At 54.3% G+C, this 26,162-nt stretch overlaps 1 protein-coding gene across 9 annotated transcripts in view; it reads right to left on the bottom strand.

The window, feature by feature from the left end:
• The window catches only part of ANO1 (anoctamin 1), a 155,482-nt gene extending 137,458 nt beyond the window's left edge, over positions 1–18,024 (bottom strand). For 8 of the 9 annotated variants that reach the window (XM_019755675.2, XM_019755679.2, XM_074336865.1 and 5 more), the window contains exon 1: positions 17,854–18,024. In XM_019755675.2, coding sequence (XP_019611234.2) covers positions 17,854–17,947 — 94 coding nt within the window. In that variant the 5' untranslated portion in view covers positions 17,948–18,024. Of the gene's footprint in view, positions 1–1,666; positions 5,349–17,853 lie in introns of those variants that run through there. The other variant, XM_019755677.2, reaches the window with a different exon arrangement.
• Between the last annotated feature and the right edge of the window lie 8,138 nt (positions 18,025–26,162).

Below are 26,162 nucleotides of genomic sequence, written 5' to 3'. Positions count from 1 at the left end.
TCAGTCCATGCCTCAGTCTCCTCATCCATAAATAGGGAAAACAATGGGGCCCACCTTGTAGAGTGAGTGAGGACCGCAAGTGATGATGCAGTAAGAGGACTTCCACATGCCTGCCCACAGTGACCTGCTCAGCCAGTTAGCTATCTGTACTCTGCCTCCCTCCCTCCCTTCCTCTTTTCTTCCTTCCTCCCTCCCTTCCTTCCTCCCTCCATACCCAGGGTGCCATCCGTGTACACAGGCACATGGGACATTTCAATAGGGTTTTGAGGGATGAGCAGGAGTGCGTTGGGCAATGGAACTACCCACCTCCACCTCACCCTACCTCTCCACCTGCCCTTGCAGGAGGTACAGACCATGTACATGGGCTTATGAACAAAGAGCTTCTTAACAAATAATGAGGAAGCTGGTGAAGAAGCCAGTATGGGAGGCGGCATCTGCAACCATCAATTGCCCAGGGAAGTGAGAATGAGCAGGTCCTAGGATTCGCCACAGAACGTCGGGTATGACCTCACATCTGGGTCTCACAGACCAGGCTTATTTCGAGGAAGCCACTCGTGAAAGCAGGACAGTTTGGCCAGGCCCTCCAGGCTGACTTCCCAAGCCACCCCTTCCCTCCTGTGCCCAGCTGTTGCCTTCCCACTTTGGCTGGCACAGACCCTCTCTCTTCCTCCTGGGCCCTTAACTTGATGAGTGCACAGTCACTTCTAGAAAGAAGTCAAATTGGGCCGTTTAAGCAGATGTCAAGATAAGCTTTTCCTTGGAAATCCAAAAAGAAAAAACGGGGGGTGGGGAGGAGTGAGGGAGAAAGACAGAACAAAAAGGAGGGCTTCCCATGCTATAGTTAGCAGCTCCCAGTCCGAGGTGGCGTCCTGATTGCAGGGCACAGAGTCCTAACCAGGGCGCTCCAGGAGGGTGGAACGCAGCTGTATAATTAAATCAAGGGAGTGCGGGCTGCAGCCCCTCGTCACTGTCCCGCTCACTCCCGGGTTTATTTAATAACCTCTGAACTGGGAGGGGGGAAATCATCCAGGAAACATTGCTTGGGTCATTTATTTTAAAGTTATTGGTATAAAAATATCCAGGGTCGTGATTTATGTGCAGGGAGGGGCCCAGGAAGTGAGGGACACCCCCTCCCAGCCTCATTTATCCACCCCCCCAAGTTCCTCTGCAGTTTCCATTATGACTTCAAGCCATAGTAGTAACTTTATATCGCAAATAAATCTCCAGAATAGCACGGAAATATTATGTGTATTAATAGCGCCTGTAAAAACATCCGAAATCCTTCCATCCGCCTGGCGGTGGACGGGGCAAGGCTGGGGGATGCTCTCCCGGGACTGGGGAACCGCTGGGCGCCCTGGCAGTGCCCACAGGGGGGCGCGGCCACCCCCAGCCCCAACCCAGCTCCATCCTGGCCCCAACCCAGCCCGCGGTCTGTCTGCTGTCTGTCCCTCCGTGGGTGCCCCCAATGACCTGCGGCCGACAAAGTATCCCTCCTCACCAGGGAACAGCGCGGGGGCGGTCCTCCGACACCGAGACAGGGGTCCCTGTCTCCTGCCCCTTGTGTGCCCCTCTGTCCCCGAGAAGCCGCCATCCCCCGGCGTCCCCGACGCCGCTGCGGCCGGGCTGGGGGCACCCTCCCCACCCTGCGCCGCCCCTGGATACTCACGGGCCGCGGGGTCTTCCTTGGGGGACAACCCCTCGAGACCGATGTCTCCCTCCAGCATGGCGCAGCTCGTGCGGGGCTCCGGTGAGCCGGGCGCACGGGATCCAGGAGAGGGGGGGACTTCGGCTTGTCGACTCCAAGGGCCGGGGTCCAGCGCGGGAGGGGACAGTCCCCCTCCTCCTCCCCAGACGCAGGACGCGAAGCCGCGCGCGCGCGCCGGGAGCCAAACTTGGCCGCCCTGGCGCACCACCGCGCCGCTCCTCCCCTCGGCTTTTTGGGCTGGGGGTCCCGGGCCGGCCTCTTGCCCCCGGGGCTACCTGCGGACACCGCCCTCGCCCCGCCCCGCGGTCACCCCGACACAGAGCGAGCGCGCGGGACACTAGAGACTAACAGCCGCCGTGCTCGGCCCGCGGGTCCCGCCTGCGCCTCGCCTCCCCTCTGCGGTCGCGTCTCCACCGGCTCCGGACCGTCCTATCAGTCGGGTTGGCCAGTGGGGCCCTGAGCGGCGGTGCGCAGCGCGCCCCTAGTCAGGGCCCCAGGGAAGGGTGCCCACTGAGAGGAGGGGGGTAGCGACCCAGCACTGAGAGACTGGCTCAGCGTGGGGTGATTCCGTGGGTGGCCCGTCCAGCGTCAGTGAGCGCACTCCAGCCCCCTCCTCCAAGCGGCAGGACCCTAATTCATCACTCAATTTGTCGGAGGAGGAGAAGGTGAAGCCGTTGCATGGCAAGGAGAGCTGAGGTCACAGGTCAAGTGCCAGCCAGGACTTGAACCCCAGCCTATGCAGAACTTGGGGTCTTAGTAAAGGGAGCACTGCCCCCCAAATAGGAGAAAAATCCTGTTACTTTAGGACTCCAGTGAAGTGAGGCTAAGAGAACTTGACTGGCATTGCGGCAGGGGCGTCTGACTCACGTCCTGCAGCCCTGCTTGGGGCTGGGAGCTGGACTTGCCGTGCTCCAGCCCTGTCGCTGTTTAGAAGGCCAGGTCTGGACAATTCAGCATCCTTGCAGACAGCAGAGATGTGGGCACCAGGAGAGTGCTGAGAGCCTCAGGGAAGGCACCTCCTGTGTCTGCAAACCTCAGGCCCATGACACCTCAAATAAATACAATAAATTCTGAGCAGAACTGCCATCAACAAAACACTAATTTAAGCTGGTCTCTGACCACAACACAGCGGTGGCAGGACAGGAGCAGCCTGCCTGACCTTTTGAAAGGTCATCTCCCACTTTCTGCACCCCAAGGAGCTAGGCTGGGAGCCCTCCCATGCCAGGGCCCCCTGGGTCACATGCCAAGTTAACATGCCACAAGCCACTGGCTTTGTAGAGACATACCCAGCACTCTGAGGGGACAGTTCACATTCACAAGAACTCGTGGGTGCCAGTCCTCCCTGATGCAGCCAGGCCTGCCAAGTTGGTACCCACATGCCCAGCTCTGGGCAGAAATGCTCCTACTCGCAGCAAAACCACAAAGAAATGTCTCCGGTTGGGAATGTTCTACCCTGCTCCCCACCCAAAGTGCTGTCTGTGCACAGAGGGGAGAGTCAAGCCTCCTTCCTCCCAAGGAGTCAGGGAGAAAGGTGACCTGCCACTGTCTTTAGTATTTATCTTGTTCCAGTCTCGACTAAGAAATTGGGAGACGAGGCATCTGGTGGGCCTTATTCTGCGTAGACGAAGTCTCACTCGAGAAGGGTCTGCTTAGAAGCCCTGGGGCGTGAGCTGTGTACCCCAGATACCTGCCCCAGGAGGGCAGAGCGGCCTGTGCTGGGGCCACATGCATTTCTCAGAGCTTTTCCACCTGACCCAAACCATTGTTGTGCGGGAATCGAGATCAAAACTCATTTTTCTTGGAAGGGCCTGATAGCCAACATGATACATAGCAATAGCTCAGTTGTGTAAATACACAGAGAAAATTTTAGAATTCTAACCCCTGGAATGATGAACTATAAACCAAAAAGACTCAGGGGGAAAGAAATGTAAATACCTACTGGGGCTATTTTTAACCATCATTGTTTACCTTTTTGGGATAGGGATGGGCTATTGTGTTAAGCCAGCTTCGAAATGCACATTATTTAATGCATTGTTATTAGCAGAAATATGTTAAACAGCCATTAATAGATGTTGATTCATTCCGATTGAAGCCATTTTTTTTCCTTTTCACTTTCTTGGCTCCAATTAAGTTGTGTTCTGATGAAACCCTTCAGCCGAGTCCAACATATGCAAAAGAGCTGATTGTAGATGGAGACCATTTAAGAAGCTATTTAATTCTATCCAGTTTAAAAAGATATTTTGGTAAATACCCGAAACAGCTCATTTTTACAAAGATTAGTTTCGGCTGCTATTTTGGTCAATGTTGCCGAGTGAGGAAGGATATCAGGCTGGCGGGACATTGGGCTGCCGTGTGGCCTGAACGGGGAGACAGTGCCCCGGGAGAAGGAGACGGAACGCCCGGAGCCCCCCAACCTATATTCCAGGGAGCCCCGTGAGGCAGTCAGGAACAGCATGCATATGTCAGGAATATGTTTATGTCAAAAGCAGAGTGGGGCAAGTGGACTGGCGCAGGGAGGTGGCACGCCTGTCATCACTGCCAGAGCCATCATTATAGGATACAGCAATCACGCCGTACAATGCTTATAATTATGGGAAATGGTTTCCTTTTTTGGGGAGGCAGCGAGGGAGGAGAGAAAGCAGCTCCTGGCGAGCTCTGGCCCTGGGGTTGGCCCAGGTTTAAAATAGGCATTGCAGGGTGAGGCCAGCCCAGCTGGGTGGGACAGGCTCAGCCCTCCCAGGCTCTGGGGCCTTATCAGACGCTTGGGCCTCATACAGACTCTGAACTTGTGCATGACTCAAGGCCTCCAGCAACAGTACCCAAGTCTCCGCTGCTGCCCACTGCAGCTCAGAGGCCAGAGCTGACGCTGCAAGCAGAGTGTCACCATGCGTGCCCAAAGCCACCCTGTCTGTAGCCCTCTCAGTGCATCACCTACAGTAACCCAGCCCCTCCCATAAACCAGGAGAGGCCCAGAGTGTCATATACACCCTGCCCCCACTGTCGTTTGTTCTCAGAACAGCTACAGGGTCACAGGTCATTTCAATACTGATTCCTTGTCGTCTCAGGGAATCTGTATTCAGTTCAACCTGGTTCTTTGAGCACCTGCTGTGGGTAGGGCCCCAACTCAGGGTTGGCAGGGGGTGAGGGTGCAAATAAGCAAGATGAGGCCCCAGCCCCCCACAGCTGGCATATGGTGGGAGGAGATAAGCCAGAGCCCCGCAGTGAAAGACAGGAGATAAATCGGGGACAAGTTGCCTTTCGCACCTGGCTTTGTGCATCCACAAAAGAGGCCTTCGCTGCCTCGTGGGGTTTTGTGAACCGGGAAAGAGAATCCAGCTTCCAACCCAGGAGCTGGCTCTCGTAAGCACTGGGCTAGCGGTGTTACTACTCTGCGTGTCACCCTCAGGTCAGGCAGGGCCTGGGTGGAGGCCTCTCCCAGCCGAGCAGCGGGAAGCCGGCAGTGGCCCCTGACCTGGGGGTCAGAGTGAGGGGCGGTTCTCTAGGTTGAAAGTGGTTTAGGGCAGAGGCAAGGAGAAGGCACAAGGTGGGGGAGTGGGCAGGTGTTAGGAGTACAGTGAGTGGTGAGGCGGAAGGCAGTGGGGGTCAGACCTGGGGCCCCAGGCAACTGCGCTGAGCAGGATTCAAGGGTTTTTTTTTGAAAATTAAAAAAAAATTGTATTGAGGTGAAAGTCACATAGCATAAAATTAACCATTTTAAAGTAATGATTCAGTGGCTTAAAGTACATTCACGGTGTCGTGCAGCCATAGACACTGTCTAGTTCCAGAGCATTTCTGTCACCCCGGAGTAACACCCAGAACCCTAGAGCTGTCACTGTCCATACCCCGCCCCACCCCCACTCCAGCCTCTGGCAACAACCCATCTGCTTCCTGTCTCTGTGGATTTATCTCTTTTGGACATTTCCTATACATGGACTCATCCAGTATATGGTCTTTTGTGCCCTGCTTCTTTCACCGTGTTTTTCTTTTTTCATAATTCAGAATGTTCTTGACGCTCATCCATATTATAGCATGTATCACAACTTAATTTCTTTTTGTGGCTGAGTCATAGTCCATGCTCTGGCTATGCCACATTTGGTTATCCATTCCTCCATGGACGGTCTTTTGGGCTGTTCCCAAAGGGTCCCATCAAGGAGCTTGCAGGGGTGGGGGTTCCTCGATGGCCCGAGGTTCCCTGACAAGGCCAGGCAGAGGGCTCAGCAACTGTACCAGAAGAGGGGGACCAGGGAGCAAGCAGGGAGCTGGGGAGAAACCAACCCAGCTTTCCTGGCAGCTGGAGACACGAGGCAGCTGCTCATTGCTGATTCTGCGGGCTCCAGACTGGCACGCAGTTGCTGGAGTGAGCCCTGGGCCCCACACCCAAGTAGACGACCCACTTCATCTCCGTGGGCTTCACCTGCAAGGGGCCCCGCAGATGAGGCTGGCCACTGGCTGGGCTTCCCCTTGGAGCCTGTGGATTTAACAAGCACTTAGCGACACCTACTACTGTGCCCGGCCCTGTTCCAAGCATTTTATAAAACCAGCTCTCTACCATTCATGCTAGGATCACTCCCAGTTACAGGTGAGGAAACTGAGGCTCAGAGAGGTGACATCACACAGCGGCACGTGTGAGAGCTGGGACTCAGTGCAGCCAGCCTGGCTCCGGAGTCTGTGCCTGAACTGATGTGCGCTAAGGTAGAAATCCAGACTTTCCCAAACATCGGTCATCCAAGTCCCACGGCCCTGGTTTGAGCCTGAGCTGGGATCCCCCTGGGCTCTAATGTACTTCATGTTTCTTTTTAATGCAGTTCACTTTTCCAAACTTTTTTTGGTTAGTTTTATTTTTTTTAATTGTGGTAAAATGTATGTGACATAAAATGTACTGTTTTAACCATTTTTAGGTGTACTGTTCTGTGGTATCAAGCACATTCACGTACTGTTGTGCAACCGTCATCCATCCTCAGGACTTTCCATCATCCCAAACTGAAACTCTGTCCCAATGGAACACTCAAACTGTCTCCATGGAACACTCCCCTCCCCTCCCCCAGCCCTGGCACCACCATCTACTTCCTGTCTCTGTGAATCTGACTCCTCTAGGGACCTCCCTCGTGTGATGGGGTCACACGGGATTTGTCCTGCTGTGACTGGCTCATTTCACTCAGCAGTGTCCGCCAGGTTCATCCACGTTACAGTGGGTGCCAGCATTTCCTTCTTTTTTTTTCTTTCTTTTTTTTTTAAGGCTCATCAAACTTTATTTTTAAAGAACCCAGTATCGCTATTGGAAATGGAAAACTAGAACCACTGGCCATAAACAGAAGGTGATGGTTTAATAAAGCACAACAAAAATACAGCAATGTTTGCTGCTACCTGGCAGTTGTCGGGGCCTGAGCCTGGATGGTGCCACTGACAAGGAGACTGGAGTGAGAGAGAGGTGACAGACCTCCTGACCCTAAGCCGAGACTCTCTCCTTGACATACTTGAAAAGGCTGTAGGAGAAGTGAAAACTGAACCTCATTCTCACCACGTGCTGCCAGCCCTCTGTCCCCGAGTCTTCGTGCCACCTGAAATTGGTTCCCTTTGCATTGAAAGTAGGTTTGCAGCACACCAGGGACTGGGGTGCCGCATTGAGAGAAATTTTAAAAATAGCAACAATCACTTCTGTGCATTACACAGGTTTTGTGAGCTGACACTGCGGCCCCATCACATTCACTGTCTTCCCTTTTAGACGTAAGAGGGGGCCGCGGGCTCGGAGACCACAGGCAGCACATTGTCACCGGAATTAAATATTCACGCTATTATTTGTATCTGTTACCTCAACCACACGCGGTATGAGTTATTATTCCCACTTACAGCTGAGGAAACTGCCACCCAGAGAGGAGGAATGACTTGCCCAAGTCCACACAGCCGGTAAGCGGCAGAACTGGGAATCAAATCCAAGTGCAACCGATTCTAGAACTTTCTAGTTAATTCCAGAATTCTTCCCACCACACCATACCAACCATCTGCTTGTTTCTCTAGAGTTTGGAATTAGCATGGATAGGCCCAGCACATCAGATGCAGCACATCATTATGGAAACAATAAGAAGGTTGTGGAAACAATAGGAAAAACGCTTGTTTAGTCCCTTTAATTTGCTATGTCCAAAATCCGGGCTTGGGGCAGCTTGGCCTCTCCTTCACCTTCCGCCTGTTTGTTGGTTTGCAGGAGAACAGGGCAGAGGCCCTACAGGAAGACACTCAGCTCGCAGTCTTCCAGGTATGACTAACATCTCATGGCCCTGTTTACCCTTCGAGGCTGCTCATATGGCTTGAGTTTTTGGAATTAAATGGACTCTAATTAATGGTGCAAATATTTACGCTCAAAGCTCCATCAAAGAAAACACAGCCTGTTTTTTTCAGAGTAAATATCACAGATGCCAAGGCTGTTGGCAACAGGCCAGAGGCGAGATCGCGGACTCTAGGTAAGTGTTCAAGCTGTCTGAGGATGGTAGGTTTCTAGAGAAAGTCCCTTCTGTAATTCAACACACCTGGCGGGTTTTGTCCCCAAATGGCCAAAGTTCTATTCAGGCGGCCCTCAGCGAAGACATCAGGCTTTCATTCAGGAGTCGGTGGTGAAATGCCTCAGTGGCCAAGGATCACTTTACACTGCGTTTAGTTACAAATACAGCAATCGAGCGAGCGGTCTGTAGTCACCCGGGACCTGCTTCTTAAGGCTGGGCCTTTTTCAGGTGCATTTGCCAATGAAAACTTTAGACATTGCCATCTGATCGCAGGGGCTTGCCTGGCGAAACGGCCCATCAGACGGCGTGGGGTGCTGGCCCCTGCTAAGAGCTGGAGGGCAAGCCTTAGTGTCACTTGGGGTCTTTTGCACAAGGGAGCCGTTTTGTCCCAAATGCCTCACCCTCTTCTTCATCATGGGTTGGGGGTGATGATTTCCAGGAAAGGAGAACAAGGAGTCACCCGCTGCCCGCCTCCGCTCTGAGGGCCCTTGAGCAAGGCTCCTCGAGTGTCCCCTGGGGGCTTTCCTTCCCCCTTTCAGTCACAGTATACAAGACAGAGAAGGCTGTGCACAAACGTTCCTCTCGGGCGAGATAACGCTTTCCCAGACATTCAGAGGGAACCTGAGAAGGGAAAGCAGAACTGACTCCATTTATCTCCAAAGGGCTGGGGGCCGCGGCGACACTGAGCCCACGGCACCCTGGGCCCTGGGGTGCACAAAGCCACGGTCTTCTCGGGGAACAGCCTGATGAGGAGTCAGTGTCCTTTGTCCTTGAAAAGCAGAGGGGAAGGCATGTCCCCAGGCCACCTTAAGCCGCCATTTATGACACATTGGACTGAAAAATCTCACACTCAGAATACCAACCAATGTCCACCCTAAGCCCAGGGCCAGGCAGGCTGGCCTGGCGGTCGAGTCCACTGTGACAGCGGCATGGACCATGGCGTAACCCTGCCACCCACCCTGCCAGCCCTGGGACTGTCAGTAGTTGTGCCTAAAGCGCAGGGGGCCTTCCTGGGCTCTGAACCGTCAGGCCACCGTGCACGGGCTCCGGAGGCTGGGGGCAGGACCATCCATCCACAGCCACGACGTGTGTTTGGAACAACATCTAACTGTCAGCACCCCGTTTCCTGTTTCTGTGGTCTCTGAGCGTGGCATTGTTTGGGAGTAGAATGAGCTTTTCTGGATGCTACTGTGCACGCAGGTGGGACTCCCCTGGGCCAGGGTTGGTTTGACAAGTAGGTTGCTCCCAGAGCTGTGTTCTGTCGCCTCTGTTTACTTCAGCCTAAAGGATTTAGTGCCTCTGTGGGCCTCCCACTGGGGATGATGAGTCCTGTCACACTCTGAGACGCAGGAGTCAGCAGGGTGCGGGTGGGACCACCTGGGCCCACGTCCGGTCTGTGCTGCTCACCACGGCACCCTTCAAAGCCTTCTCAAAAGGAGCACCCTTCTCAAATGGAGGGGTTGAGCATGAAGAACCCATGAGGGGAGCCCCTGGTCCAGGCGCGTTTAAGCCCACCGTACATCTGAGCTGTCGCGAGACCGTTGTGGAGTGCGCCAGTCAGCACCCGGCCGCAAACAGATGGCTCCCTCCAGGCGGGTGTGAATGAGACAGCCCACAACAAATGCCACGGAGTAGGGGCTCACACACAGACACTCACTGTCCCCAGTCCTGGAGGCTGGAGTCCGAGAGCCAGGTGTCGGCAGGGCTGGCTCTGAGGCCTCTCTCCTCGGCGTGTGGACGGCCGTCTCCTCCCCGTGTCCCCACACGGTCGTCCCTCTGTGCATGTCCGTGTCCTGACCTCTGCTTATGAGGACCCCTGTCACAGTGGATGAGGGCCCACCCCAGTGACCTCATTTCACCTTAATTACCTCCTTAAAGGCCCAGCTCCCCACACAGTCACATTCTGAGGTGCTGGGGTTAGGATTCCAACACATGAATTTGGGGGGACACTATTCAGCCCATGACAAGGTGTAATAAAAGGGTAGTTTACAGAAGCAGAGGACAGGTTAGGGGAAATTGACAAGGAGGGATGAGACACTGGGCCCCTAGCAGCAGTGGGGAACCAACACCCGAAGGGCCCTTAAGAGAGAGGGTTAGAGCAGGACCAGAGGGCTGCCTGGGGGGCACTGTGTGCTTCAGGAAAGGGACCTCAGCCTGGCAGGAGTGGCCAGAAAGGTAGGCCCCCAGGTCCTCTGGTCCTGATGGCTGAGTGTTCAGAATCCAGAGGGTGGTGGGGACAAGCGGACACAGTCCACAAAGCCCTCACCCCCAGCACCGAGCAGAGCAGGGTGGCAAGGGAGCGGGGGCCACAGAGCTGTGGCACTGTGTCCGAATGCTTGACCCCAACTGTGTGGACAGCTTAAGAAACCAAACAAACCAGAGCAAACTAAAACAAGCAAACTGGTCACCCCCCCCCCCCGGGCCTGCCAGCGCCAGGGTGTGAATGAACCACCCTAAGGGACAGTCACCCCACCCAGTCGAGGTCCTCCAGCTTCTCACTGGCTCACGGGAAGGACATTGGTTCTGGGACCAGGGTGGCTGTTGGGAAAGCCCTGGGCCCAGAGACGGAGCCCACAGCTGTCACGAGCACGATGAACCCCGTACAGATGCTTCTGCACGTTTCTGAGGACCAGAAGAGGGGCTGTCCCTTTCGGGCCCTAATCACCCACAAGTCTCTATGCTACAGGAGCCCAAGTCACCCCTGAAGGGGGATCGTGGACCTGCGCTCAGGCCCACTCAGCTCCCTGCGCTCAGAGGCCTCCTTTCCACAGAAAGGCAACCCTCTTACCACCAGCTTCTCACTTAGAATCTGTGCTTCTCAGTGGAGCACTGTCGTGGAGGCGTCTGCAGGGAGGTGGGGGTGAGCTTTGGTCATTCTGGGCAGGGGGCTGCCCAGCACCTAACTCTCCTTCCAATCAGAGGGTCCCCCAGGTGTGATACTGGTAGATACAGAGCCCACACCTATGTAAGGGGTTGTGAAATCTTCCAGCTCCAAATCCCTGGCAACTGGGCCACAGACATGTGACCCAGGCTTGGCCAATCAGACGCACCAGTGAGTGGCTCGGCCTCTGGACCAGAGAGGGCAGTGTTAGGGTTCTCTCAGGACAGCGTGGCACTGTCCAGGGGCTATGGCAGCCGTGTGCAGTGGCAGGGGTCCTGCAGCAGCATGGGGGTGGAACACTTGCCCCTCCTGCTCACGGCTCTCGCAGGCTGTCTTCATTCCTGCGTCTCCTAGGGCCTCCCCTCATGTTCTTTTCCACATAGGGAACCAGACTTGGTGTCTGTTACTTATAGCCAGGAACTTGACCCATGGAAAGTGAAACGTGCACTCATACCCAGAAGCCCGCTGGTCTCTGACATCTTCCTTCCAAGCTCCTGGTGTGGTCTTATTTCGTGGACACTGTGGATTGTACAGTGGCTCTTGTTTCCTCTTAGAACTGGCTGCTGGGAGGCTCTGAGATGACTTGGGAAGGTGCTCTGAGCAGGTGCTTAGAACTCTGTGTCACCTGCACCTGGATCCAAGCATCAGGGCCGTCTTGGGCGAAGAGATGACTGATCCACACCCGCCTGCCCTCTGCCAGCTCAGCGAGCTTGGGCAAGTGCCTTTTTCTTCCCGTGCCTCAGTTTCCTTATCTGTAACATGGGGGTCCAGTGCCTCCCCCCAGCATGACTTGTCGTCATGGACAGTAAGTGAGCAAAACAGTTAAAACACTCCATGTCTTGCGCACAGAAACCATTCGGTAAGTGTTGACGATTATTTTTAACCATCTTACTTCTAGAACCTTATTTTCCCTATGCCCCTTTTTCCCTACAAACTTCTGAATTATTTTACTTCTTGGGGAATATTAAAGATCTTGGGAAGCTCCTTTCACGCCCTATTAGAACAAGATGGAATCTAAAAGCATATGCTCCAGTAAAGCGCACACTCTGATGTCTTGTACCACCTGAGAAGAACAAGCCGTGAGAATTGCCAACCCAGGGAATTAAAAGCATCTTTCATCTTTAATAGAGTCTTGAAGGACCAACAGGAAATATTTAGGAAAGTGGAAGACTTCAAACAATGAATATTTATTGAGCAGCTCATATTGTCCTGGCACTGGTCTAAGGGCTGAGGATATAGGGCTTTGAAAAAGTCTTGCCGCTTTGGAAATTATATTCCTATGTGGGAGAAAGAGAATAAAGCAAATAATGTCTTGCTGGAGAGCAAGGGAGGGGGTTGGAGAAAAAAGCAGCTGAGGGGATAGAAAAATGACAAGATACCATAGACGTGGGTCAGGGAGGGGACTTGTGCGTGGAGGTCTCCGTAAAGGAGGGGAAGGAGTCCGCAGGCGCCTGGAGACGGACTTTCCAGGCCCAGGGACCAGCCGTGGAAAGGCCCTGCGGGCAGCCGTCTGTTACTTTTACAACATGCTTAACTGTCCTCACAGTGCTGGTGTAGAGGAAGGACATAGAATCCTCCTGGATTTAGGAACACGTCTTCGGGCACAATCCCAGGCAGATATTGACACAGCCTATTTACCCAGAACTATCTTATCACACTACAGTGCGAAAGTGACCAAAAAAATCCCGCTGGTCACAGATTGTTTTACAGCTCCAGGAAGATTACACATATGATGTTAATTACAGCATTTTACAGTTTCCAACACGAGGAAGTAACACAGACATGTATGTAAAACCTTCCCAGGAAATAAGCAGCCCAGTTGTGCGTGAGGCAGTTGTCTCATAATTGATTCAGTGCCAGCCGCCTATGCACTTGAAAGAATGCTCACATTTTACCGGGACTGAAAAATACTTATCCAAGGGACTATGTCCCCACCTGACAAAAAAATGTCTAGGCTTGCATGGCTCACCCTGTACATGGGAGCGTGAGATAACGCCGGCATTTCCAAACATGGCCTAGTGGTCAAATACCCCAGCGGTTTCTCTGAACTCGCTTTTCTTTCCAATGGAGTCATTTATCCGAAGCAGAGGCCGTGGGGGTCACCCACCCCATTTTACAGATGACAGACCAAGGCTCAGAGGGAGGAGGGGAACCCAGGTCCCTGGCCAGCTGACGGTCCGTCAGCACCAGGACTAGAAATTGTCCTGAACTTGTGCCACAGACTGCCAGTCGCCCCACCCCTCTATATTTATTCTTTGTCTTTTTCCTAGTGAAAGAACTCCTAGTTTTCAACTTGTACGTGACTACCCAGAACAAAGGCTGCGTGTCCTCGTCTTCCTTGCAGCTCAGTGTGGGACCAAGTTCAGGCCCGTGGGAATGAGTGAAAGCGTGAGGGCAACTTTCAGGGCGGGACCGTGCCCTTCTTTGCCTTTTCTCTTTCCTGTACTGGAATGCTGATTTGATGGCTTGAGCTCAGGCAGTCATTTTGGGCCATGAGGTGGATGCCTTTGCTGAGCAGGGCAGAACAGACTGAGAGAAGGACCCTCCCTGGATCTCTGATGACGTCGGGAAACCCCTCACCAGCCTGGAACCCTGAAATGCCCACCTCTGGACTTCTCTTCTATGACAGGAAATCACTTCCACCTTTTTCAAGACAGTTTTTTTGTCCCTCGCTGCTGAACCAACATAGGCCTTCCCTGGGTCTCCTCTCCCTGCAATGCGGCTGTTTGTGCAAGATGAAGAAACAGTCCCAGGGAGGGGGGTGTGAAACAATTGCTAAAGCAAACAGCCCCTGCCTCCAGGGTGGGGGCTGAGACTGAGGCCTGGGGCGCATTCGCAGCAGGACTAATCAGTGAGGCTCACGACACAGTGGAGGCCTTGGCCACCGTGGCTGCTGTCAGCCCAGCCGTGCCCTGCCCTCCCTGAGGACACACTGCAGGGGCTCTGAGAAAACACTTCCCTCAAAGGTCCCTCGAGGCTCAGCATTGGGGACAGTTGGGTGCACCGATCCATTGAGCTCTGGTCAGGCTTCGGATGTGCAGCCATCCTGGGTTCCCTCGGGAGCTAACGTTCCTTCAGGCCTCCCTCACCCCCCTTCCTATCTGCCCACACTTCCTACCTCCTCCTAAGGACCTGATTGGCGAGGAGTGACCAATCAACCTGTCACGTTCCTGCCATGGGGTCTCACAGAGCCCCCGAGCTGTCTCCTCTCCTTGCCCTGAGAGTAGGGTTTCCAGGCGGGAATTCCCACCCATTTTCAGGATTTTTTTCGCTTTCCTGTTCCCGAATCCCAAGAAAAGTTGGTCAGGAAATCGCAAAAATCAACTCCTTGAACCCAGTAATACCCACAATGGGAAATAAGCGTACTACTCACAATGTATCTCTTAGACATTTTTTCTATTTATCGCTAGGGTTTCCTGATGGGAATTTCCACCCGTTCTCGGGAATTCTTTTCGCTATTCCGTTCCCGAATCCTGAGAAAAGTTGGTTGGGAAATTGGGAAAATCGGCTCCTCGAACCCAGGTCATTTGTAGTATTGGCTGTCACTTTGTGGAAACAATTCATCACGGAGAACAGAAAACGGTTTATATTTCGGGATTCGGGAACGGGAAAGCGAAAAAATCACTGAGAACGGGCGGGAATTCCCACCTGGAAACCCCACCTGAGAGCCCACAGTGGCGCTTCACAACTCCTCTGGGCGAGGAGAGAGGCACAGGCTCTCAGTGGGGTCGGATACTGAAGAGGAAATAGAGGCAGCAGCCAGAGAGAGGCACTTTCCAGCTCCAGTATCAGACAATGAACAGGAAAAATGTTGCCACATGCATCCTGTTCTTCTAGGAGCTCTCTGGGAGGGGCCTTGGGAGAACAGGCCCATTTTACAGAAGAGGAAGCTGAGAACTGGGAGATTCATTTGCCCCAGCGAGGCAGTCCCAGCACCCAGATCTAGCCCTGCCTCAGACCAGAGCCTGGGGTCTCCTTACCACCCTTTCCGGCCTCCATCCTGGGAGGAAAGGGAAACCCTGGATCTTAGGTGACGCCTGGAGGAGAGCAGCTTCTCACTGCCTGCCATGTACCCCCATCCCTTGCCAAGGACTCCCCCACGGTCTCTGCAACCCATGCTGTCCCATGGATGCCCAACACCCTCATCCATTAAGCAGCAGTCACCAGGAAAGTCTTGTGCTAACCTCATTTGTAGTAGGGTGTGACTGATTGATACATGTCTGTTTCCCTTTGGAGATGCTGGAATTATGATCAAGGGCTCTGAGAACCTAGCGCTTAATGACAAAGGAAAGACGGAAAGATGCAGATTCCAACGGTAGAACAACAGGTCTTTTCAGGGGACTCTCGCTCAAGTTACAGCCCTGTGCTGCCAGTAGGGTGGTACTTAAAGCCAAGTCAGAGGACCGTGGGCTGTGCAGTTGGCACAGGAGTATCATCTACTCTGCAGTTCCTGGTCAGAAATCCCAGCCAGGAAATGTTCCTGGGAGAAGTGGAGGCTGGCATCCGAGGCTGGAGGTCTACGGCCTTATCCCCTCCAGATACAGATGGCACAGACCACTGCATCCCAGCCCTTCCCTGAAAGGACCCCAGGACAGCCCCTCTGTTCCTGCTTTCCTTCTCTATTAAAGGGCTCACGTGTTTGCTCTAAGATTTGGCATTTCCCAGAATCCTTAGCCCGGATTCCCTGCCTCCTCTGCATCAGGCTGGCCCCTCCCACCTGGACTCTGCCTTATGGATGATGATGACAGCGATGCCACCATGCCTCTTGGCTGGCCAGCCGAAGAGGAAACAGGTCCTCGGACAATCTCAGTGTAGGGATCTCAAAAATTTGGCAACGCTTTGTAGCTATTTGAGGGCTCCGCTGTAAACATTTGATTGCTCAATTTGCATTCTTCCGCCCTCTGTCTTGACTCTCAGGCACTTTGAGATCAAGCCAAAAATAAAAATTAGTTGTTTTCCAGCTAATTCGCTCATTTTTGCAAATCCTCACTCTGTCCCCCTCTGCCCTTGGAACTTGTCTCCCAAAGGAGGCCAGAGGGCCCAGGAGACAGAGAGTCATCCTGGGGGCTGTTCCAGCTTTAAGGGAGTCTCTGGGAAGACAGCTACCCCCAGGACTCTGAATTCTGACCTCTGACCTCTGAGGAGGAAGCGGAGTGGGGGCCACTGAGAACCACCTCCTGCCCCCTCTGTCCTGCAGGAGAGGATGCCCCAGCTCCTGTCTTGAAGTTCCCACTGTGGGGCCAGAGGAGGTGAGTCAGCTTCCTCATTCATTCATTCATTCATTCATTCACTCACTCACTCAATCACTCGTAGGTGGAGTGATGTCATTCATTCATTCACTAGTCAAAGGACAGAGGGTGGGGCTGGTCAGATGGAACCAAGTCTTGGACGTGGTGGCTGGATTCCTGTGAGACAAGAGAGGGCTCTGCTTTCAGACACGCCCTCCACCCTGGCCCGAAGCATCCCCAGCTGGTCCCTGATGCCAGGAGGGCCCTCAGGTCCCCCGCTTCCCAAGCAGGGCCCTCCCTCTAGGGATCGCAGGCAGGACATTACTGGCTGGGAGAGCAGAGCGAGTTGTTGTTCCTTTTTGAGCTTCCTGGTCTTACCCACCTGGCGGGGAGGGTGTGAGAGATGCCGCCTGCCTCACCAGGATGACCATAACCACTCCACACGTGTTGCTCAGAATGGAATCTGCTCGTCGTGCTGGAGGCCGAAGCCTGGAGTCAGGTCTCAGGCTGCCCGTGCCCCATGGTGAGGAGAGGGTGGGGCTGGGACCAGGCCCCAGTCTCTGAATTCTCAGCCCCCCTTTATGGTCCCCTCTTCCTACATGAGGGGCGGCTTAGTGGTTACAGGAGGAGTCTCTGGAGAGAGGCAGTCACTCACAGCCCTAACACCACATGCTCTGTGACCCTCGGGGATGACTTCATCTCTCTGGGCCTCAGCTTTACCATTATGTGAAATGGGATCATAACAGCACTTTAGGTACCAGACCCTGTGCTTACAGCCCTTAACACATTGTAACTCAAGTCTTTCCCCACCCTAGAGTGCTGTGGGATGGACACTATTATTAGCCCCATTTTACTGATGAGTACACCAAGGCACAGAGAGGTGAAGCAACTTGCTCTAGGCAGCACAGCTGGGAAACAAGAGAGCAGAGGTCTCACACAGGGCCTGGCCCCAAAGCTTTGGCATTGGGCGACCTCACAGGGTCCCGGGAGGCCCCAGTACATTGCGGCCTGAAGGCTCACCTGGATGTCCAGTACACAGTTAGCACTCAATGCAGATAGTAGGTGGTTCTCAGTGGATGGAGGTGGGATTGTGCCTTCAAGGGACATTGGGCAATGTCTGGAGACATTTTGGGTTGTCACGCCACACAGAAGGTGGCCTCTAATGGGTGGGAGCCAGAGATGAGGCTCCATACGCCACAGAGCACAGGACCGCCCTCCCCCTCGCCCCCAACGACAAGAACAAGCCAGCCCACATGTCAACAAAGCCAAGGCTGAGAAGCCGGGAGTTGTCATCTAGAAGGGTCTTGCCATCCAGAAGGCGACTTCACCGACCCACTGATGAGCCTCCCCACACCAGGGAGGGCGGGAGGGCGCTTTCCCCAGCCCCGCTGGTCTGGGCACCCCTAGAAGCCTCATTCCCTGGGTCCTCCCTGCAGGCTTCCAGGGTCCCAGAGGGCAGACTGGGTGTCCAGCCTGGGCTGGCTGGGCTGGCAGCAAGCGGCGTTCCCCTGGCCCCCACCCCTGTGGACCCCGCATGCTCCTTACTCGCCAGCAGAGGGTCCAGAGCCGTCTCCTCCATTGGAGCACCTCCCGTGCCCTGGTCTCCGGTGGGCGCCGGGCTCTTGCAGCCAGGCTGCATGACACCTCTGCCCCGGAATCTCAGGCAAGGTGACAGAGGCGGCCCTTGAGGGTGAGCAGAGTTTGCAAAGTGAGTCAGCAGGACAGAGTGTTCACAGCCAGGTGTTGCCCGGGGGTTGATTATTAACATGCAGCTCAGACACTCCCCCAGGATCCCCCTGCATGGCATGTGCCAGCCTTAATCGTGGTCCGGAGTGACACACACAGTCAGGGCCCTGATTATCTACTGAAGGGGAGGGGTGGTGCCCAGGGACCCTCTTCCCTTCACCTACAGGGCTTCAGTTCTGAAAAGTCAGGGTCGCTGAAGGAGAGTGGTCCCATTTCATAGCCGGCACTAACCCCCTGGTCAGCAGTGGTCCCTTCAGATCACCCTGCTGCCCTTTCATAAGCACCTTTTCTGTTCCCCATGCTGTGCCAGGCACTCGGCATATGTCTTCTCCTTGAATATTCTCTCCACCCTGCAAATGAAGGTTTGGGCATCTCTGTGTCACAGGTCGAGTGAAGCAAGGCCCAGGCAGGTCGCTGTCCAGCAACAGGTCTGGTGATGAGCAAGGAAGAAGAAGAGCAAATCATTTCTTCTCTTGGGGTCTCTGTTTTCTTAACTGATAAATGAGCTCACAGTATTGCCTGCACCACAGGGCTATTGTGAGGGTTAAATGCAGGAGAAAAGCTGAGCCTGGATGTCTGAGCACACAGTGGGTGCTCAATAAATGTTGGCTGTTTATTATGTCACTGGGCCATGTCTCGAGACCAAGGATCCTTGCCTTCTCTGCTCACTGGTGTGTCAGCACATGGCAGGTGTTGGATGAATGGTTATGTCAGGTGACCTGGCCCAGGCCACAGGGCAGGACAGAGTCTCCACCCAGGAGGGTCTGACTCCATTCAGGCCCCAAGATATCATTCATCACTTGGGAAAGTGAATCACACTTCCTTTAGGTAGGAAGTTTGAAAGCAGCAGCTCTAGGCGTGTCTGCAGGCTGGTCCACATGGGCCCCAGGCCAGGAAACTGCCTGACATTCCACCATTGGTGCAGATGATAGCAGAGCCCTGGCTCTGGTGACAGAGTGGCTGCTCGGCACTCACTCCTATGGCTCTCCTGATTGGAGGAGACTCTGAGGGTGTGGACCAGGGTGGTGGCTTGGTGAAGGAATGTGGGGAGACCTCCCTTGTGCGAGTGGGGGAAGCTCGGAGGGCAGGGGACTCTTGAGGGGGGCAGGGCAGGGGAGCTGAGAACACATTGCATTGTTGTCCTCCCTGAAAGTCCACTCTGGGCGCAAACATTTCATTCCAAAGCTGGCCCTGGCTCTCTCAGCCACGGCAGCCCCATCCTACAGGACCTCAAGTGAGACTCAAGGAAGGTAAGTCAGAGGCTGCCATTGGAGAGATGCAATGATACATCCAATTCACTCATTCCCTCACTCACTCACTCCCTCATTCATTCCACTGTTCACGCTTCTCTCCAGAAAGCGTTTTCTGAGCTCCCATGATGTCTGGAAAGGATGTTTTGGGGTAAAGAGCAGAGATGAAAGTAGGCACGTTCCTGCTATCAAGCAGTGCCTGGGGTGGTCTCGCAGGGAGAAAGCCAGGTTACGACATTCCATTTTGAAGGTGAAATAGATGCCCTCCTGTTGTCCCCCTTTTATAAGATTAGTGCCCTCATCCTGGGCGCTAGATGTGGTCTACACAGACAGCACTGGGTCATGCCGAAGCTGCAGAATCCCTCAGGGTCAGAATTTTCTTAGCTGTAGGTGAGGTTAGTCCAGAGGGACGGTGCAAATGCCAGGCAGTTGAAGCTTTGTTTGGCATTTAAAGCCTCCTAATGGGTTTTCAACATTTACACTTGTCTTATTATTAATAATCCCAATTACTAAGGCTTGGCCCTGCCAACTGCATATCGTTTTATAAATACTGTCGGGACAGGAAGGTCATCCACAGCTCTTTGCAGCAGCAGCAACGGTCCTATGGGTGAAAGAAAGTTTGAAATAAATTCTCAGGGCAGAAAAAGTCACCTCCCAAATGGAGGGCTGAGGTTTGCCCTTTAAGAAGTGCCTCTGTTTTCACTCAGGTGCTAGAGTAAAACTTTTAGGGGCTCTCCTGACCTTTAAATCATGCATGTGGACGTTCAAAGCCAGGCTCTGCAGGGCCCCGGCTGCCTGAGGGCGAGACTGGGCCACCTCTTGGGTTTGTATTTAAAAAGTGACAAATGGTCAGAGTTACTGGTGCGGGGAATGGAAAGACTGGGGAACTGCACTTCTCCGGGTGCCCTCTGAGCCGCTGGCTTCGTGTGAGCCGGGCGGGCGTTGTAAACAGTGAAATGTAATATTGCCTTATTTGGTCACAGAGGCAAGTTATCACTTGCTGAGGCCTCTTTGGCTTTGACTGTGTGAGCCAGGACCAGGCAGTGGGAGTGTGGGGGCTGCCGGGCGGGGCTCCAGGACCCCCCATTTGGACGGAGCCCCTGGGGTCTGGCATTGACAGGCTGCTTATGCTGGGGCACTGCCGGAGTTAGGGGGTGTCTGCGGGGCCCCTGGCTGGCTTTGCAGTAGACTAGGAGTCTAGTGCAGGGGACTAGGTGTTAGAACCGCCTTCTACTTCTCTGTGGTTTGTATGGCACCCACACAGAGTTGAAACAACAAAACCGATCGTCTCGGAGCAGAGCGGGGTTGAGACATGGCAGGGGCCCCTGGATTTCAGGGGTGCCAAGGAAAGGAAGAGCCAGGGGTCACTGTAGTGGGGGTCACTGGGGTGCCACGCTTGCGACTCAGCACCTGCCACGTGTCCTGAACACTGAAGTGCTTGACTTCTGTTGGAGGGACAGATGGCTGGGGTCCTGGTGCTTGAGCCGGAGCTTGGTGACAGCCACAGAGAGGACAGTCCCTCTCTCCAGGAGCTGCCCGCAGGCTGCCCAGAGATAGCCCAGTGGATACCCCCTTGGTCCAGGGACAGGAGCGCGCCACATACCCCTCTGGGAGATGATGGCCGCCATGGGAAAGGCAGCCGCCTGCTTAGTCACCACTCTCCATGCCTGGGCATTGCCTCTGAGGGGTGACCTGGGGAGGACCGGACAGCATGAGTCACAGGAAACAAAGAGGAAACACAAAGGGGCCATGACTCACAGATTGCCCAGAGTGGAGAGGAAAGGCCAGTGCACAAAGTGGTGGGTGGGGTGTTGGAGCCGTGGCCTGGCATCAGAGGAGCTTGGGCTCAGGGCACCCAGGCAGCGCCACACAGGCCACGGGGTGGAGTTTGGCATGTTTCAGGTGAAAAGGCAACTTCTGCTGAATCTTGATGGCCTTGAGCAGCCTTCCAACTTCACCCTGGCCCAAGTCTGGACCTCTTCCCCTGGCTCCCCGTCTACTGGATGGTTAGTTCCAGGTGAGCAGACATAGCTGTCTGGAGCACCCGTTTCTTGTCCTGGAACCTGCTGTCTCGAACAGGTGGGACATGGGCTCATTGGGGCGCAGCCCTGCACTGGGGAAGAGTTCGCCGGGGTCCCCCATAGCTCAAGGGGCCATCCCCTGGGCAAGTTTTACTTCCCTGGACACTGGTGTCCTTATCTGTCGAATGGAGAGGTGTGATGGTTCTTCTAGGGACATTGTCACGTCCAAAGCAGTAGAAAGCCTGAGGACACAGTTTGTGCCGAGCTGGCCCAGGTGAGCAGCAGAAGAGGCAGAGCGGCTGGAGGCGGCCCCACGTGGGGCGATCTTAGTGTGGACGCCCGTGACCTCAGCCTCTGCATCTGGAAAACCAGTGAGGCTTGATGACGGCCAAGATGGTGGATGGTAGATTCTGTGAGCTTCCCAATGGGTCTGGCCCATTTTAAACCTCATCGTCTCATCAGGTGATTAAACCCATTGCACCAATTTGGCTGCTGAGAGAGCTGACACCTGAAGAAATGAAGCAACTTGGCTGAAGTCACTAAGACCTGGATGCTGGTCTCTGGGCTTGTCCTGTGGCAGCGAAACCCTGCGGGGTGTCTGAGCTGGGGAGGCCCAAGACCATCGGCCCCCTACCAGCGAGGCTGGGCTCCTTCTGGGTAAGGAGAGGAGGTTGGGTCTCCAGAAACATCTCTTTGGAAAGTTTTAAAAATTCCCATCATGAAACAATTCAGTTTGGGGGTGTGGGGGGGAGCAGGCACGATGTGAACGTCTGATCTGAGAGTTGTTCCTCCTCCAAAAATCCTTCCAATAACTAAGAATAGTGGATTCTGTTCTGACCATTAAACTTGAACCCCACTTATCATTTTCCGACACGTTATGCCATTATTTTGAATTGTCGGCAAGAGCGCCTGGAGCTGCAGGGGTTGGCGGGCGTCCCGTTAGGCGCTTTTGTTTGGGCCTAGAGATAGGATTGCAGCTGTCTTATAAAGAGAGATGTGAGGAAAGGAGAAGAGTGGCTTTTTTTTTTTCCCTCCTCCTTCTGAGATATGTTCTGAGTTCTGTCTTCTGGGCTGGGTTCCTGGGGAAATGCATAGGAGGCCTTATTTGGGATTATTGAGTTCCTTGGATTTTATGGGCATTAAATACTTGCTCTCAGCACCGTGTCTGAGCTTCAGTTTCTGCAGTGGGCGATGGTGGTCTTGTGGGAGGCTGCGTGTGACGGCGAGAAGCTGGCGGACCCAGTCACCAAAGTTGCTCGACTGAGCCATCTGCTCTCCTGCACGGTGGCAATGATGACAGCCCCAGATGCAGGATGAGATGAGATGCTGTGTGTGTGTGTGTGTGTGTGTGTGTGTGTGTGTGTGTGTGTAGGGGGTGCGGAGCGCATGTGGCAGCCTCTAGGGCCAAGCCTGCGTTGCATGGTGGGCTGAGAATAAAGAGTAGAGGTTTGCCGAGCGCTCACTGTGGCCCCAGAGCTGATAGAGGCACAGCAATGCTCAGTGAACCCTGTTGGATGGATGAGGAAAGTAAGGCTCAGACAGGTTTAGTTACTCTCTCAAGGGCACACAGCCTGTGAGTGGTCACACCAGAGTTTGAGTCTAGATCAGTACTCGTACAGATTGTCCTTTCTCTCTCTGCTCTCTATCAAATGCCCACAGGTGCCAGAGACGTGGACCCATTGCTGGTGGTCTCCCTGCGACATTATAAGCCAGGCTTTTCAAAAAGACCCAAAACCTTTTGGGAATGGAAAATGGTGCAGCCGTTGCAGAAAACAGTTTGATTCCTCACTAAGTTAAACATAGAATAGTCCCATGACCTAGCACTTCCACTCCTGGGTAGACACCCCAAAGAATTGAAAATGGGGTCGAACAAAAGATGGTACACTAATGTTCACAGCAGCGTTATTCACAACAGCCCAAAGGGGGACACAACCCACGCCCATCGACAGATGATGGGTAAAGCAAACATGGTCCATCCGCACAATGGAATGCTACTCAGCCGTGAACAGGAATGAAGCACGGGCACGCTACAACACAGACGGACCTTGAGGACATTATGCTGAGTGAAAAAGCTGATCAAAAAGACCTCAAAATGCACGTTTCCATTTATATGCAATTCCAGAATAGTCGAACCTATAGGACAGAAAGCAAGTTGGTGGCTGCCAGGGGCTGGGGGGCGGGGGGCAGTGGGGAGTGATGGCCAATGGGCCCGGGTTTCCTTTTGGGGTGATGACGATATTCTGGGACTAGATGGTGGCTATAGTTCTATAACATGATGAAGGCACAAAATGCCACTGAACTGTGCACCTTAAAATAGTTAAAATGCTGAATGGGTCAGAGTCGGTATGTGCGGTCCCCAGGGGATGTGTGGCTTCTGCTTCCTGGCAGCCTGTCCTCCCTTTGAAACAGGGCCCCCACTTTCCCTGGGGCCACCGTCCCCACTCTGGTCATGAGGACAAGAAGGGGCCGACCCCTCTGTCCAGCTTTAGGGTGACCTGTGACCCGGGCTGGCCTTGAGGTCTGCCAGTCCTGGGCCACAGTGATAGGTCCGGGGATGGCCGTGCGGCTCAGACTGGTCTAGTGGAAGTTAGTCCTGGGAGTTTTGCTGGAATCTGGATAAGACAGAAGCCTGGAGCTGCTGGTGGCATCTTCACCACCCCTTGGGGACAGCACAGGGGTAGCAGAGCTAAAAGCTGAAGGCAGTCCTACCCTGGGTCCACCTGGGCCCCGTTAGTGGACACTTGACTGTCCAGAAATGTGACCTGATCATTATTCCGTTGTCTAAGTGTCCGTTCGGTTTCTGTCTCTTGCAGACAGGGCATCCTGAGGAATGCAGGAGGGGTGCAAATTTCAGCTGCCCCTCGGGCTGGGGGTGGGAGCTGTTTGGATTAGCACTAGCTGACTGACCAGGAGGGCACTGGGGCCTGTCCTGCTAAAGAAAGGGTATGTGGCAGGGCCCCCGGACAGGGCAGCGTGGGGCCACCCCCTCCCTCACTGCGCCTTTGGGGCCCACGCCTCCTCAGAGGGCCAGCCTTCCCGCCACACAGCTGGGAAGAAGTCCTGGCTTTGGCTTCAGGCACCTGCGTGTGGCGCCTCCCAGCCACCTGCCAACCGTGTGACCTTGCGCTGGACTCTTGTCCTTACGGCCTCAGTGTCCTAACCTGCAAGTTGGGGATCATGATGTCCACCCCAGGTACCACGCCCTGAGTGCCACCTCGGTCTCTGGGCAGCCTGGCCAGATCCTGGCTCCATCATGTGCCCCCGCCTGCCTCCATTTCCCCATCGGTCACCTAGGAGGAATGAGCTGTCTCCTTCCGGGGCTGCTGCCCAGCAGAAGAATCTGTGAGTATAAATGCTCAAAACAGTGGCTGGGTGACACTTGGTGAACATTGCTAGCCCCGGGCCGGGCTATGGTGAAGAGTAAGGGGACAATCTGGGAAGGGCACGGGTCCCCCTGTTCACCCCGCTCCCAAGCCGTTCCAAGCATTAGAGTGGCTGCAGCTGGCCTCCCTCCAGAGTGGGCTGATCTGTCACCCAGTGACAGCTGTGCCTGCACCCTTGCCCGGTCCTTAGCTGTGATGCCAGCGTCCAGGAATGCCCCGGCCCACAGCCTTCAGTCTCTTCTCTGGGAGCTCATGCATTACGGCTGCAAAAATAAATAAATGCCGTAAGCTGCGCTCCGGCTGCCTACCCGCTGATGTGGCCTCTGCAAACACAGGGTGCCACCAGCCACACGCTGGTGCCACACAATGGATCTGACTGCTCCATGTTCAAATGGGGTGTGAAGGAGGCCCAGGGAGGGCCTGGTGGCTCCCTCCTTTATCCTGGTGGGTGGGGCACTGGCCTGACCCAGACTGACCCTGACCTGGTGTGACACTGGCTCATCTCTCTGCCCTACACCTGCCCCCAGCCCCCCTTCCTAACCCACCCTCTAACTCTCCCCACTGCTTCTCTTCTCTCTTCTTCCCTGCCCCTCTCCCTCTGTCCTCTGTCTCTCCCCCACCCCACTCTCGGTTACACCAAAGCTCCCTGGAGACTTGGGCTGGCAGCAGGTTCCGTGGTGGCTGAGGGAGAGAGAAGGACAGAAAATTCTCCTGCTGGTCTCTGGGGATTTGGAGAAAGGCAGATTTGAATTAAAATGAGACCTGACTAGATCTAGAAACCTTGATGTCAGAAAGAAAAAAAGGACAGGAAGACGCTACATTAAGTCTGTGGCCCTAATTGTACCCCAGCGGGAAGAAACTGTACTCATTAACAAGGAACGTATCACTTATAAGATTTTTGACCTAGATAGACTCCAAAGGCACTCGGATCCCCAATAAATCCACTGCACTGAGTACAGGCCAAGGGTTCCAGGCGACGGTGGGAAAAATGCCTGCTTCAGAGCCAGTTTCCAGGCAGCGACCCCCACAGTCACACAGAGCCCCACGCTTGGTTTAATGTTCTGCTGTCCCCGTCCTGCTATTCTCAACTGTTTTATCTTTGAACTTGTGTTTTTAGATGAAGTCCTATGGGGCATGTGTCTGAGCAGGGAGCCAGGTGAGGCTCTCCCTGCCGTGCTGCCCTTTCCAGAACACACCTGAGCACTGAGTTCTGAGGCAAGGTAAGCGGGTTCCGTCCAGACCCAGACATACTTCAGTCTCAGAGAGAAGGCACTGCCATCCTAGGAACTCACGCGGTTCTCCCTTCCCCACGTCAGCCCCCTATTCCAGCCAGGCACACCGCCACTGACAGAGTGGAAGGAAAGGGACAGATGTGATGGAAACACAGCTGAGACAGGTGTGCAGTCTTCCCGCTGCTCTGGTTAGACACAGAAATGCACCTGTGTGTGTGAGCG

Source organism: Rhinolophus sinicus, linkage group LG06 (genome assembly GCF_036562045.2).
Source record: "Rhinolophus sinicus isolate RSC01 linkage group LG06, ASM3656204v1, whole genome shotgun sequence".
Lineage (NCBI taxonomy): Eukaryota > Metazoa > Chordata > Mammalia > Chiroptera > Rhinolophidae > Rhinolophus > Rhinolophus sinicus.
The sequence above is the reverse complement of the archived record's forward strand: the minus strand, read 5'-3'. Positions and strand labels throughout refer to the sequence as shown.